At 37.3% G+C, this 14,420-nt stretch overlaps 1 protein-coding gene across 2 annotated transcripts in view; it reads right to left on the reverse strand.

The window, feature by feature from the left end:
* Positions 1-14,420, reverse strand: part of PRKD1 (protein kinase D1) — a 334,650-nt gene that overhangs the window by 21,319 nt on the left and 298,911 nt on the right. For both annotated transcript variants that reach the window (XM_027110974.1, XM_027110976.1), the window contains 3 exons: positions 2,875-3,036; positions 2,207-2,305; positions 1,018-1,285 (listed from right to left, as the gene is read on the reverse strand). In XM_027110974.1, the coding sequence (XP_026966775.1) occupies positions 1,018-1,285; positions 2,207-2,305; positions 2,875-3,036 (529 nt within the window). The remainder of the gene's footprint in view (positions 1-1,017; positions 1,286-2,206; positions 2,306-2,874; positions 3,037-14,420) is intronic.

Below are 14,420 nucleotides of genomic sequence, written 5' to 3' on the forward strand. Positions count from 1 at the left end.
TTACGGTACGCGGGCCTCTCACTGCTGTGGCCTCTCCCGTTGCGGAGCACAGGCCCGGACGCGCAGGCTCAGCGGCCATGGCTCACGGGCCCAGTCGCTCCATGGCATGTGGGATCTTCCCGGACTGGGGCACGAACCCGTGTCCCCTGCATCGGCAGGCGGACTCTCAACCACTGCGCCACCAGGGAAGCCCAGGAACTGCTTTCTGAAGCATGCAGTGAGCCATTTTCACTGCCCTGACTGCCCCACCACTTCTTCTAAAACTATCTATCACTCTTCCTTTAAGAAGGAATTAAAACTATCTATCACTCTTCCTTTAAGAAGGAATTAAAACTATCTACCACTCTTCCTTTAAGAAGGAAACATTTATTAAGAAGAATTTAATTTTAAATAATAAAACACTGCCAAGATAATCTATCCTAAAAAAAAAGCATCAGAGATACATATAAGAAATTATACATAAAGGTTATCTAACACTGAACAAATAGAAATAACCTAAAAATATAATAGCGGGGAATATGTATAAAATATTATACATGCTCTAATGTCACATATAGGAAAACAGTATACAAAGAATGCGGTATACTAATATATGTAATGTGACAATTAAAATATCAATATCATAAGGTTCTTGTGCCCATAATAAGTTAAAAGTGCTTAACATAGAAATAGGCATATAGTAAATAAAAGAGTACTGTTAGTAAAGATCAAGTATTACCATTATATCAATGTGTAAACATTTATAAGTTCTAAGGAAATACACCAAATATTAACAGTTTCTCTTTATTTCATTTACCTTTTAATGTGTATTTCTCAATTTCTCTATAACACATATACTTTTTACCAGTAGATATTTTTGTCTCCATTTCCTTTACTGCTCCATCCACCTCAATAAATTTGTGCCCCTGCCTTAGTGGGCAATTTGCAATAAGCATTTATCAATTTAAAAATTCACAACTGAATTAATAATATAACACAATGATTAAATCATTATCACTTTTGAATGGAAGATATTACCTTCATGAGAGATTTCCTTCCAGGGATTTGGTGGATACATGAAAGCTGCGTTCTGGATTTGGTCATGGATGTCCTCATCTTCATTAAATGGGAATGTGCCACTTAGGCTTACATAGATGATGACCCCAACAGACCACATGTCTAGAGAGCGATTATAGCCCTTGTTCCTTAGAACCTCAGGAGCCAGGTAAGCTGGGGTACCCACCACTGACCTCCGGAAAGACTTCTCTCCAATGATCCGGGCAAAACCAAAATCACAAAGTTTCACCTGTTGATAATAATGGTTTGGAGATATAGTAAGGTCACAAACTGTGTGTCTTAGTCCACAACTGCTAAAAAACAACTATAATATTTTACATATATTGTATGGATTTCTCACGGTAGAATAGCTATTTTCCATTTTATGTACTTGAAGATAGTGGTTTAGGTACTGATACAAAAGTATGCTTTTATTCATAAAAATATCATCTAAACATTCTCCTTCCCTCCTCCGTAAAACCAGAGATAAATGTGAAAATATGTATACACAGAAGTGGGTAATAGTGTTTTACCAGGCAGGAAAACATCATGCAAACTGATGGATTTAACTCAAGGGCTTATTATAAGGAAAGGTTGAAGGATAAGCACAAGGACGCATCATGCCATCCACAATATTCCTCAAAATTAGCTCTGCACGGACACCTAGGCAGGACCTGAGGGTATCAGGGAGCCAGGGCAGAACAGCCACCTCAGTCACTTCAGATATGACAGTTCCTGGGAAGAGATACAGTTGTTTTGCATCCTCTGAGTTGAGGAAAAGAAGAAACTTTTTTCCTTGCCCCTGAGAACAACATTGAACTGCAATATCTTGCCTAACATTAGAGAGCTGGTAGCATCCCTGGGACTCTTAAGTGTCTCCCTCTTAGGCCAGTGCTCCCAGCATTGACCTAGTGCTGCCAGTTCTCCAGGATGTCCACACGACAGAAGCAGAAGCACAATGAGAGGCTCAGTGTGCATTATTAAGGCAGGCTGAGCTGAGATGCAGAGCGACAAAGCTGCAGTCCCCACAATATAAGAAGGGTAACAAATGGATGAAAACAGACAGGTGAGACTTGAAAGAAAGGTTTTGAGGAGAAAGGGTGACAGAATGCTGCAGGGGAACCAGTGATGCTGTCGGCTGGCTTTTTTGCTGAGAGGCTTTCATACTTGCCTGAGGGAAAGGATCAGCTGATGCTAGCAACACGTTTTCTGGTTTGAGGTCACAGTGAACAATATTTTTAAAGTGCAGATGACGCAAAGCTACAAGTATCTATAAAGGAAAAAATCATCAAAATCATTTTATTTTAGTCTAAAGGTTTATTTCAAAATGTTTTCTACTAGGACATAAATTTAGAGGGTCAAGAGAAACCTCAAAATGAATGGTTGAGTTTCTTTATACTCCAGTTCCTGAAATGAGCTAGATTAATTAACACAGCAGGTTTCTAAGGAAACTTTAATGGAAAAAGTATCATATTATGGTATCCATATAGCAACCAAAACAGGTGTAGATAAAAGAATTCAATGATATCTAACAAGGATACATATTCCTGAATATTTTCAAAGAATGAGGACTCAGTCACTGTGCATTTTAAAATTTCATGAGTAGTTTTAATACATGAGCCTGCACACACATTATTCATTTGGTATGTATCCTGAACTCTGGATGCTACAGATATAAATTAGAGAATACAATAAGCCACTGCAACTTTTTTTTTAAGTGTAGTTTAGACTGGGGAGGTAGGGACTAAACAACAAGGGTAGAAAGCTCTAGGTAAACAGTGATAACATTTGATATTAGATATTACTTTTTTTTTTTTCTGACTCTAATTGATTTCTTACCTGAGTAATTAAAAACTTCGTTATGTGCTCTGGCAACCTGCCCTTTTCACTTGACAAGATCATCTCCAGCATGTCTCCATGGAGTTTTTCCATAACAACAAACACTCTTTCAGGCGTCTCAAACATACACTCCAAATTTACAACACCAGGGTGATGAAGGTTCTATTAAAGATAAATAAAGCACTTGAAGAAAATGAGTTTTTTGATACTGTTTGGCAAGCTCACTGATTATACAAAACTGTTCACGTTTAAAGCTGTGGAGAAACCCACACTTAAGATTTTTAACACCTCTAAATTCCACATGTGCTGCCTTATATTTTTGAAATTCTAATGTCTCCAAAAAATACATCTTTACTTTCTGTGCATAGTGAATTTTTTTTTTTCTATGCTACAAATCCAAGTTCCAGCACAGTGAATTGCTAATTAGGTTTTAATTAGAATACCATACTGAGAAATCTGTAATTTCTTAGGATCATCTCCAATATTAAGCATACTGTCCTAAATAAGTTTACTAGGCCATCTCTACACACTTCATAGAAGTTTAAGGTAGACAAGATGAAGTATGTTCATGGAGTGCACCTGACTGCACTGATGAAGCACATTAGTCAAAACCTTTTGGCACTGCTCTGCTCTTGGAGGCTGCTCTAGTTTGCTCCAGAAGCTCTTACACAGAGTAAAGACCCCCATGAAAACAGAAAAGAAATCACTATTGAGCCCTGTTTTGTTCAGGACACCATGCCATGTGGTAGTGCTGCATGGTTCTCAAGCACTCAATAAATATTTCCACAATAAAGTAATGGCCAATAATGATAGGCTGAATTTGGCTTGACAGGTTGTCACACATGTCAAGTAAAGTTACTTTTAACATTAGATGGGCCCTTGCAATGATGCTTAAGTCTGAATGTTGGTCTGGGGTCATCAACAAAAGCCTTTGATCATTTGACTTTTAATATTTTTTTTCTGCACATGACAACAAAAAATCCTAACATTAAAAGAACTATTACATATTCCACTTATATTTCAATGAAAAATGGGGGAAAAAATCATCACGAATAAAAACTACCAAAAGAAAAAAATAGGGACTAACTTTAATGTGCTAACAGCTGAACAGGCAGAAGAAATTACATCCTTTATTCTAGGGGAAAAAAATCTCAGCGAGCAATAAAATTAAATGTAAAATGAAAATTCCACAAATTATTGGAAACCTGAAATGGTTCACTCTTCAGACCTCACAGACAGATGCTGGGTGGTGGGCAGTAGAGGGGATGTGGGTGAATCTGCACTGTCATTGTCTTCCATGCTACTCATCGGCATAGAGAGCCTGGCATCAACTCAACATGGAGCTACGGCTGTGGTTGGCAGTAGCTCCCGTGATGATAACCTGTCTGTCTGGGTGCCCTTCCACTACTTTGGCAATTGTGATCTCCACCTCAGACATCTGATGGGTCTTTCTGATTCTGAGGCCTTGGGGCCCAATCATGCGGTATAATGTGGTCATGGTATAGCAAGGTACTGAATGTGGTCTGAGAGATGCCTGCACACCCACCCAATGGCCATTCACCTCTCGAGGGCTGGAGTGATTATTCTTGAAACTGTCAAATCTGGCTACTTCAGATAGACTAGGCCCCCAGAGTTATTCTCTCCTGGTCAGAGCTCAAGTACATGGGACAACTGTGGGATTAACAAAGCTCACACTGTCACTACTCTTAAATTTCTTTGTCCTGACTGCCTACCAATAGGACCAGATAGCTGGTTGGCTTTGACCACTGTGGGAGTGCCAGATCCTTAGGTGGGAGACTCTAATTAATGACTCCATATATCTGTTCGATACGCAGTATGGAAGACCAGTGACAGCATGGTTCATACCTGAACCTGTGCCCAGGCTGTCACAACAACTAGACAGACCACCAGCCTCTGGGTATCCAAGCATCTCAGCTGTCCTCTTTTAAATCAGTGATCACAGAAGAAGCTTTAAGGATGACATGAGAGTCCTGCCAGAGTCATGATTCTCCCAGGACAAGTCCACTATGAGATGTGATAAGTATACCTTCCTCTTCTGAGTATCTTCTTAACTGATTCGTTCTTCTATTTACTCTAACTTTAAGCACTCAAGCAGTGTTCTTGGGAGTTTGGCTTCTTTAATTGGCCAAGGCCTTGTCTAGGTGGGGAGTGGGAGCAATGAATAGGAAAGGAGCAGACCAACAGAAGTAGGCAGCAAAGCAAGCAGGTCCCTTGTGTTTAGACAGAGGAAAACCTAGAGCGTGAAGGAGAAGACGAAAGTTAAGGGAGTGAGACCTCCAGGACCCAAGGAGGGCAGGGGAGGACAAAAGTGGTGTGGTAGTGGCTCAGCCTGCTGCTTCTGCTGCCCTTGTCGTAGGCTGTGAAGGTTGGGGGTAGAGTCAGAAGATGACCAGGAATCTCTCCTACCTAAATTATTTGAATATATGCACAATGTCAACCCTCATGCGCCTCTACTTGTATTTTTCTAAGCATACGAGTTCCTAGTGGTACTTAAGTCCTCCAGTCAGTATACTCCTTTTTCCTTTCCACCACTCAACAAGAAGACTTGAGAGGCCCCTATTCAGAAGGTAGGACTTTAACATGTGCTTATCTAATTGGTATATTCCCAAAATGTTCTAGGCCAAAAGTATGGAATAGACTAATGAGATTGTTTACTGTCAATTATTTTGTGCCATGTTCCCTGTAGACTCTGAAGGACTGTACAACTCTCCTTTAACAGCATCTTTATGAAAAGGATAAGGGAAAATTTTTCTATTTCTCGATAAAGGACTTCGAATATAGTTAGGGATATATTTTAGAAAAAAGTATAGGACTTTGAATATAGTTAGGTATATATTTTAGAAAAAAGTATAGTCAATGAATGCATTGAACTAAAGGTCATGTATACACCACTGGTAAAAAAAAATGTCTTAGAAAAGTTTAAACTCATATGTTCATTGCAATTGGCCCTTGGTCTTTTACCAAAACCTTTATGTTTTATAGGTTTGCTAAAGAATACATTGAGTGGTAGCTGAAAAATCTTTCCAATAGCAAAATGACTTCATTTTTTTCTGTATAGCTGATATACAATAAGTTGATATTTTTTGGGGTTTATTATGTATGGTTGAGACAAGGCCATCATAGATGCCTACTCAAGACCGTATTTTTTTTGCACTGAACCAAATGACCAAACTTGTTTTTACATTTGACAATAACAAAAGAAAACGGAATATAAAGAATCATGCCTTCATCATCCAAATTCTCTTTACTATACTGATGAGAAGCATTTATTTAGCCTAGAGAAGATAATATTTGAAGACTAGAGATAGAAAAAAAAATTCAAGTCACTATTTTCTATCATGTATGATTCATATTATCTTTTTAATACCTTAAGATCAACTCTAAGATGAGCTTTAATCAAAGTAGTTGATGTGACTTGTTCACAATTTTAATTTTGTATATAAAATATGAAATAGCTTTTCAACATTTTCCTTCTGAAGTCTAAAGTAACTTAATTAACTTAAAAATGGTTTGATGACTGTAACATCAACTGTGGAATAGTAGAGTTCAGAAAGAATTTTTGCTAACTTCTCAGGCCTAGCTCAGGGATTTGGATAATAAATTTCATGGCAGAGTCAGCTACTACAGGACTTTCTGACCATCTGTTTGTTGCATTTAAGTAATTTAATTTTCAGGAAATGAAACATTTGGTCAAATATAGGAAAGAATAGTGTCTATTCACACATTACAGATTGATGACATATCCATGGGGTGAATATAAGTTGTTTCAAAGACTCGGAGGAAATGCCATTTGGAGATCAAGACAAAAATTCTCCTGACTCAAATTGCAAAGAGAATTCTCATGTAATTAATGGAAACTAGTCACTAAAAGCAAAGGATTTTATAAAAGCAGCAATATTTTATAAAAACATTTAATTTAAAATTTTAGTTTATGCATACCTTCTATTTTATGTTACTTTTTTTTGGATTTGTATTAAGTAATATTTAATTTGTACTTAAAATCTTTGATTCTAATAGTTTTGCTTTATTGTAAATCTAGCATTGCAAATTCATTCTATATATTTAGCTGTGAAACATTAATGTCGTGTGTTCCCCTTCTTCTACCTTCAGGATTATTATACTCAAACATATGAGAGGTAGGAAAGAGAAAAATTAGAATCAATGTATCTTTTCAACAGGTTATTTAGGATTCAGCCTTAATGTGGGAACTTCTGACTACTTTTCTATCAAACAACTAAGTTGTTTAGGTCATACTGGGACAGAAAGAAAGAAACTTCAAAGTGAAGAATCCAGGATCTAAATTCTAAATAGCATGCAGAGCAGACAGAAGAATATACCACAGCACAGTGGTGCACAGCGATGCGGGTGGGGAAGAGAGGTACCTTTCTCGGAGGCACAGCACCATGGCAACGGCTTTGTTGATTCTCATTCCCGGATTGAGGGATAAACGTACCATCTTATGAATTTTCTAAACACAGTCTCTTATAATTTATGCTTCATTTACTGGTCCTAGAAGTCATAATCACCTAATGCCTTATGAAGGGGACACAGTGTGTAATAGTACCTTGATAGATGCTGAAAAGTCATCGTGTAGAGAGCAGATAATTATAAAAAGACTTGCGAAAGATAATACCCAAATTGATACAGTAAACTCAGCTATCTCTCCTAAATTCTCTCTTTAGTTTGATAACTGGAAATTTAAAGTAAGTGGCAGAAAAGAAAATTTCCTTTTGTGTTTCACCTAAAGGAGGCTACATTAGGCTAAGTATGAACTGCCACAAACTTGCACCTTCTAATTTGTCCTCCCCTGTCTTCCCTTGTGCTGTATTTTTAAACTTCAATGATGGCAGATGTGCCTCTACTGTGAAGTCAACAGGTGAGGGCTGTGTTACACCATGTGAGAGCCCTCCTGATATAACATGAGGATGGAGATCGTTTGGTTGTTGCATATGAATGTATCCCTATTTCATGTTCCGTTGGCAAAAAGCCTACAATTTAAATAGGCTCATACTCTAGTGGTTACCTTTTTGGAGGTAGCATTTTGGGGGGAAATTTCACCTGTAAAATTTTAGAAATGCACATTGATAATAACCTAGAACCAAATAAAGCTAACATATACTGTCAGAGGAATAAATGCACCGATATTACTTCAATAAGACCAGATGTAACAATCCACCCTCCTGTGAATAGGTATCACTGGCTGACATTTAGATCAATGGGGCCACAACCAAATTTAACCTATTAGACTCTGAGAACTCACAAGTGACCAGATCATTCCTGGTAAAAATTGTCTGCCTATACCATCCATCAGAACTGGAGTGTAATGTTACTTTTTTTGTATGGCACTAATTAGCTCAGATTGACCCTGGTTTAAATAGTTCAAAATTTTGTGGAAGAAATAAGTTGAAGCATCTCCATTGACTGCTAATGACAATACATATATTGTGTCTGGATATCAAGAAAGGGAGTCAACTTTTAGGTGGCTGGATTATAATGCGAAATTTACCATTATTTCATCTTAAGTTAGCTGTAAGTCCTCTGCATTCTATTAAGTAACAGTGGCGCATGAAAATTTTTTTTAAAGGACCAGTTCAGTACTTGCATGGAAGAAAAAAAATCAGGTGACACCTGATATAAAACTTCTGTATTCACATATATCCATAAACCTATATACAACCCTCTCAGTCATTCTGCACTTCATCACTTCTGGAAATGCTTTAATCTAGCTTTAGATTCCAGGGCTGTGCAGACACATGATAACTAGAATGAGTCCTCTCCTTTCCTTATAAAAGGAGAAGAGACCGAATGCAGAGGGAGGAGTATGTAAAAAATACACTTAAAAAACCCTTCCATCATCTCTCATGTTTCTAGCCTTTCTTGACTTTTCAGTAGGTAGAAACAGTATAAAAATATGTGATATTTTCTACTCATCACCAGGAAACTTTCAGGTTAGAGGTATGAAGGAGAAATTTAAAAAGCAAAATCTGGATTCCTAAGCCCACCATCTAGAGTCATACATACACTGAGGTTTCACTGGCATTGATGTTTGTATATGGGTGAAATTGTTACTATAACTTTTGGTGGTCGAGGGAGTGATTTCTATCAAAAGAAAGACCCTTACACAGCAAGGATCCTGTATGCATCCTAGTATCTATCCCCTAACCCCCGACAAAGGCCGGAGTTCCAAGTTGAATTTAGGCAAAAGGACGTAATATTTGAGAACAAGCAGCAAAGGCTTCAAAGGCAGAAAATTAATAACTGATTGTTACCTTTTAAAAAAAATCAGTGTTAGTAAACATTCTACCCATAAAGTGTGACCCCCTTTCCTCTATGCCATTACTGTTTGTTTTTAGCGGAAAGGCAAGAATTAAAAGAATGGCATGTTAAAATAAGGAAATTGGAATTTGTAGGTCAAGGTGTGTTTACTGTACATAAAAGTTAAAAAATGGATCAAATATCTGGATATTTTTTTCTATTTGCTACAAACGCATGGCAATGGAGACAACATCTGGAAAACTTTTTTATTTCCTGTTAACCTGCCTGATTGGAAACATGAACACATGAATCCCATCTTACCTTGATGTTAGATTTAAAGTGTAACTTTTAACAATTCATATCACTGTAGCCCAGTTACTATATTTAAATGTCAGCACCCCAGAAAGCATAACATTCTATTATAAGGTTAAATGACCTGTGTAGACACATAATCTCTCTGATGTCTTAAGTACTGGATGTTGGGAACTGGAGTGACCATGTAAAGTCTACTGTACAGGGTTAGAAGACAGAACATTATGTGCAAAAAGGTCAGTTTGTGATATCTTACATTTGTGTAAGGGTTCTGTGGCACTTAACTGGCATATTATCAAAATTAAATAAGTTCTTAATTATGTGGCATCTCAGAATCTTTAATAAGTGAAAGACTATTCACTTCCAAGATGTAGATGACCTGGTTGTAGTACACAATATTTTCTTAACTGTCTTCATGAGAACATCTTAACCCCCACCCTCTTCCACGAGGGAACTCAAAAGACATGATCTTCCAAAAATTTGTTGGGAAACATTGATTTAAAAAACACTTTATAGGAACTTCCCTGGTGGTCCAGTGGCTAAGACTCCACGCTCCCAATGCAGGGGGCCCAGGTTTGATCCCTGGTCAGGGAACTAGATCCCACATGCCGCAACTAAGAGTTGCCCCAACTACTGATTCCGCATGCTGCAACTAAAGATCCTGCATGCTGCAACAAAGAAGGATCCTGTGTGTCGCAACTAAGACCCAGCGCAGCCAAATAAATACATAAATATTTTTTTAAAAAAATAAATAAATATAAAACATCTTATATATTATTTAATTTAATCCCCCCAAAACATTCCTGTGAAGAAGCAAGCACACCAAGTCAGATGAATTCTAAGCCATAATTAAGGAAACAAAAAGAGGGTTGCCAAAAAATGGAAAAGCTTTGACTGGAACCTGACCTTCTGACACTAAGTTTTCACTATGACTAACTTCTTAGGGAACACAATACCTATTCAGAAAATTTTCTAAGTTTGTTTTCTTTTCCTTATAATAGATCTTTGTTTTATTTTTCCCTCTATCTTAGATATATATACACATAATCTGTGGGCTTTATTTATTGGAACGTGCAGAAGATAACAAGATTACTTTAGAGCTGCAGAACATGTCTTCAGAAGAAACAATTTCCCTAAAATTCTTCATGCAGTAATACAAAAAAGAAAAATATTTGAAGAAATATGATGAACATGTAAGATGAAACAAAAGAAGTATAAACTAACCTCTCAGTACACACAAAAGAGAAAGAACTCAAATTTTGCATATTTTTTCTAGAGAAAGAAAAGTTGACTCTTTCATGATTTAAGTAAAATCACCAGTTTGTGCAAATTTTCATTTTCCCACTCATATTTAGCAATATTATTCTCTGGTTTTCTATCATGATTACCTCTTTTCCACCTACTCTTGATCGTCTTTTTTGACTAAGAGAACAAAGCCAGGTATTTACAAGACGTATATTTAATCTTGTTCTGTGAAGATAAATTAACATGTTTTTTGGTTTTGTTTTTGTTTGTTTGTTTGTTTTTTTGTGGTGCACGGGCCTCTCACTGCTGTGTCCTCCCCCGTTGCGGAGCACAGGCTCCGGACGCGCAGGCCCAGCCGCTCCGCGGCATGTGGGATCCTCCCGGACCGGGGCACGAACCCGCGTCCCCTGCATCGGCAGGCGGACTCTCAACCACTGCGCCACCAGGGAAGCCCAAACTACCATGTTTTGTAGTCAAAAAGGAATGCATGCATGTGCAGTTGGGGCAAATTCTGGACAAAAGATACAATGAGACCAAAAAACCCATCTGCCACTTTTGAAGAGCTAGGAGCAAAAGCAGGGGGTAGGGAGCAAAAGCAGGGTACTGTGCATGCCCCCTGCAGACAACACTACCTAAGGGGTGGCAAATCACCTACGCACCCCTCTGGCCGAACACTGGATACATCCCTACCCTCACCCCATATAAGGAACCAACTCGCACCCGCCTTGGGGAGCGAGCAAGGGAAACTGTTGCTTGTTTTCATTCCCCCCTGCTGCAGCAGGGGTCCCAAATAAAGCCTTGCCTGAAACAACAAAAAGAAAAGGAATTAAGGTAAGGAATACTTTATTGTCTTATTGGCATGCTCTGTGATTCTGTATCCCTCTGTTTCCTTGAGCTGTGGCTAAATAATTTGTTCAACAAATATTTACTGAGTGTCTACCAGGGGTAAGGCATATGTTAATGTATATATGTTCAGCTTTACCCCAGGATTTGAGTCAACTGTGTTCTCTGTTACAATGAAATTATGTGTCTCTATGTTCTCTATTTAGGAAATTCTCAATATCAAGTTATTTGAACTTGTTCCTAGGAGCTAGATTTACAACTTAGTGGTGGCAATACTAGTAGTATAAGTTTGGAATCTTTACTATATGCTAGGCACTAAGAATTTCACAAAATTATCACACTCAATTCTTATAACATCTGTTCAAGGTTTCTGGATAAGGAAAGTGAGAGTCAGAGAAGTTAAGTAACTTATCCAAGCTCTTAAGACTCTTAAGCCTGATGTGAGAACCCAGGCAGTCTAACCCCAGAACTTAGGCTCTCTAAACTCTATGTTATCCATTGCCTCAATGCTTTCCTTGGACTCAAATCCATTTAGGACCTGTCCTGCCTGTTCTAACTAGTATGCTTCAGGGGCCACGCTGCTTAAGCCTCCTCACTTTGCTCTCAGAGTGCATTTGAGCATGTTGTCTGGATTTCTGAATGCTGCCTTGTCAGTCTTCTCACCGCAGTGTCCTCTGTACCTGTTATGACATCCACCTTGACAATTTGGATTCCTCGCCTTCCTAGCTGGAAGAACGTCTTCCTTACAGCTTATTCTGTTTTTAAGCTCATGTACCGCCACCGTGTTGTTCTGTGTTACCAAATCCCCTCCTGATCTTGAGGTTCCATTGCCTTTAAAGGTATCACTCTGACATGTTCTCTGATTTCTTTTGCACCTGATGCCCAATTTTTTCCCCCAGCTCTACGCTTCTGAGACAGCTGTAACATCTGGAACAATGAACAGTCACTCTACAAACTCTTCCTCCTCATAAAACATCATAGTTTTCTAATTAGAGCCTAAAATGTAATTATTTATTTATACAAGAACGGGGGCATTTTGACTGTCACAACTAGCTGAAAATAGCTTCTAAGAAAGTTTTCTTGCCTTTAACCTTTTTTCTCTATAATATGTCATCCCCCAATACTGATCTGATCACAACAATTTCTTTTTCAAAATATTTCAATAATTCACAAACACCAAAGCATAATAAAATCCAGTTGACTTGGCACAATATATAAGGTTCTCTATGAACTCACATGAAAGCCATTTCCCAGTCTTACCTAAGCGTACTCTGTCCTTTCACAGCAGTCTCTAAACTATGGTAGGCATACTTTTGGGGTACCAGAAGATTTTAAAGATATGTGAGCAGAGGGATAGTTTTAAGAAAATGTGCTTTGTCTACATTTGTGTCTCTACTGCTTGGAACTATACTTTGAATGAATGAATGAATCTTAACAGTCTATAAATATTCTTCTAATACAGATCTATTTGAGAAAATCCCCACAGTCTTCAAATTCTCCAACCCCAAGTTGCCTTTCAGAGTAATTTTTCTTCCACTTTCCAAAAGGAAGGCATGCTTCTCACACATTCCAACTATTGCTAGGGTACCTTGCCATGGGGAAGGAAATTGTCTGGGAGAAAAATAAAAGGAAAATTTGAAACATTGTGTTGATATGAAGTGAATGACCCTAATAACTTGGAAATCAGTTCTTTTGCAACTTAGTTTCTAATTCATGCTTTCACCAAAATTAGAGAAGCATTTAATAGATTTATTAACAGAGAGAGAATTAGAAGAGAGAGGATGAATTTCGAAGATAAATCACTGGGATAGTTTTGTCTTGTTTTGGGAGGGCTTACAGCTGGGCTCCTACAATTTAGAAAAACAAAGTTGTTGCTGAACTCTGTTTAACTCAAACAATAAGTAATAATCACCCACCAATTTATGAACTAAAATTTAAAAAATCTCATTAAATAATGTATTTTCAGCAACATTTCATTTTTTATGTTTAACAAACATAGATCAAAATTTTTAGAATATTTATCTTTGCTGGATAAAGGGTTTACTAATAATAACTGTAATGATAAATTCATCCAGGAGAATGCTTTAAACATTTAGTGTTGTAATCAAGAAATTTAAAAATATATACTTATGTTTACTGCAAATAAGTATGAAAGGGGGACCAGTAAAAGACTTTTAAGTATAAAAATACATTACACTGGAATACAGTTCTGTGGGAAAAGTGTTATGTAGTCAAAGAAAACAAGGAATGCTGTAAAATAAACTATTGCTTGAAAAGCCTATGCATGTATTTTTTAAATGATTGTTAAAAAATATCAAATGTTTCTGATATTTAGATTCTAATGAGTATATTTAAATAAGTTATATAGCAGCTCATTTTCAAATATCAATATTTTCAGTACAGTACAAAATTAAAATTCTTTAAACTTCTGACAAAATAGTTCTATCTGTCAACTTAAAAATACACAAGCAGAAATAAAGGTTTCTAGAATTCCTTCTGAGGACACATGAAATGGCAAACCATGAAATGGCAAAGCCACTCTTAAAATGATCTAGTTTTCTACTTACATTTCATAGTATATTTATTTTATTAAGGTGGCCCCTCCGCCTAATGACCCTTTCCAACATTTCTTTGGTTACCAAAAGGCAGTGAATCTTTCAAGATTTCGCCAATGCTATATTTCTCTTTGAAGTAATCCTTCATTCCAATGTCCTGACCTCTGTCATAATCCATGACTCTTTTTTTTTTAACATCTTTATTGGAGTATAATTGCTATACATTTTTGTGTTAGTTGCTGCTGTATAACAAAGTGAATCAGCTATAAGTATATGATATTTCCACAGCTATCCTGACTTGTAGCTACTTGTATC

The sequence above is a fragment of the Aethalodelphis obliquidens genome, unplaced genomic scaffold (genome assembly GCF_003676395.1).
Source record: "Aethalodelphis obliquidens isolate GAN/ISIS:26980383/991018 unplaced genomic scaffold, ASM367639v1 scaffold10, whole genome shotgun sequence".
In the NCBI taxonomy this organism is placed as follows: domain Eukaryota; kingdom Metazoa; phylum Chordata; class Mammalia; order Artiodactyla; family Delphinidae; genus Aethalodelphis; species Aethalodelphis obliquidens.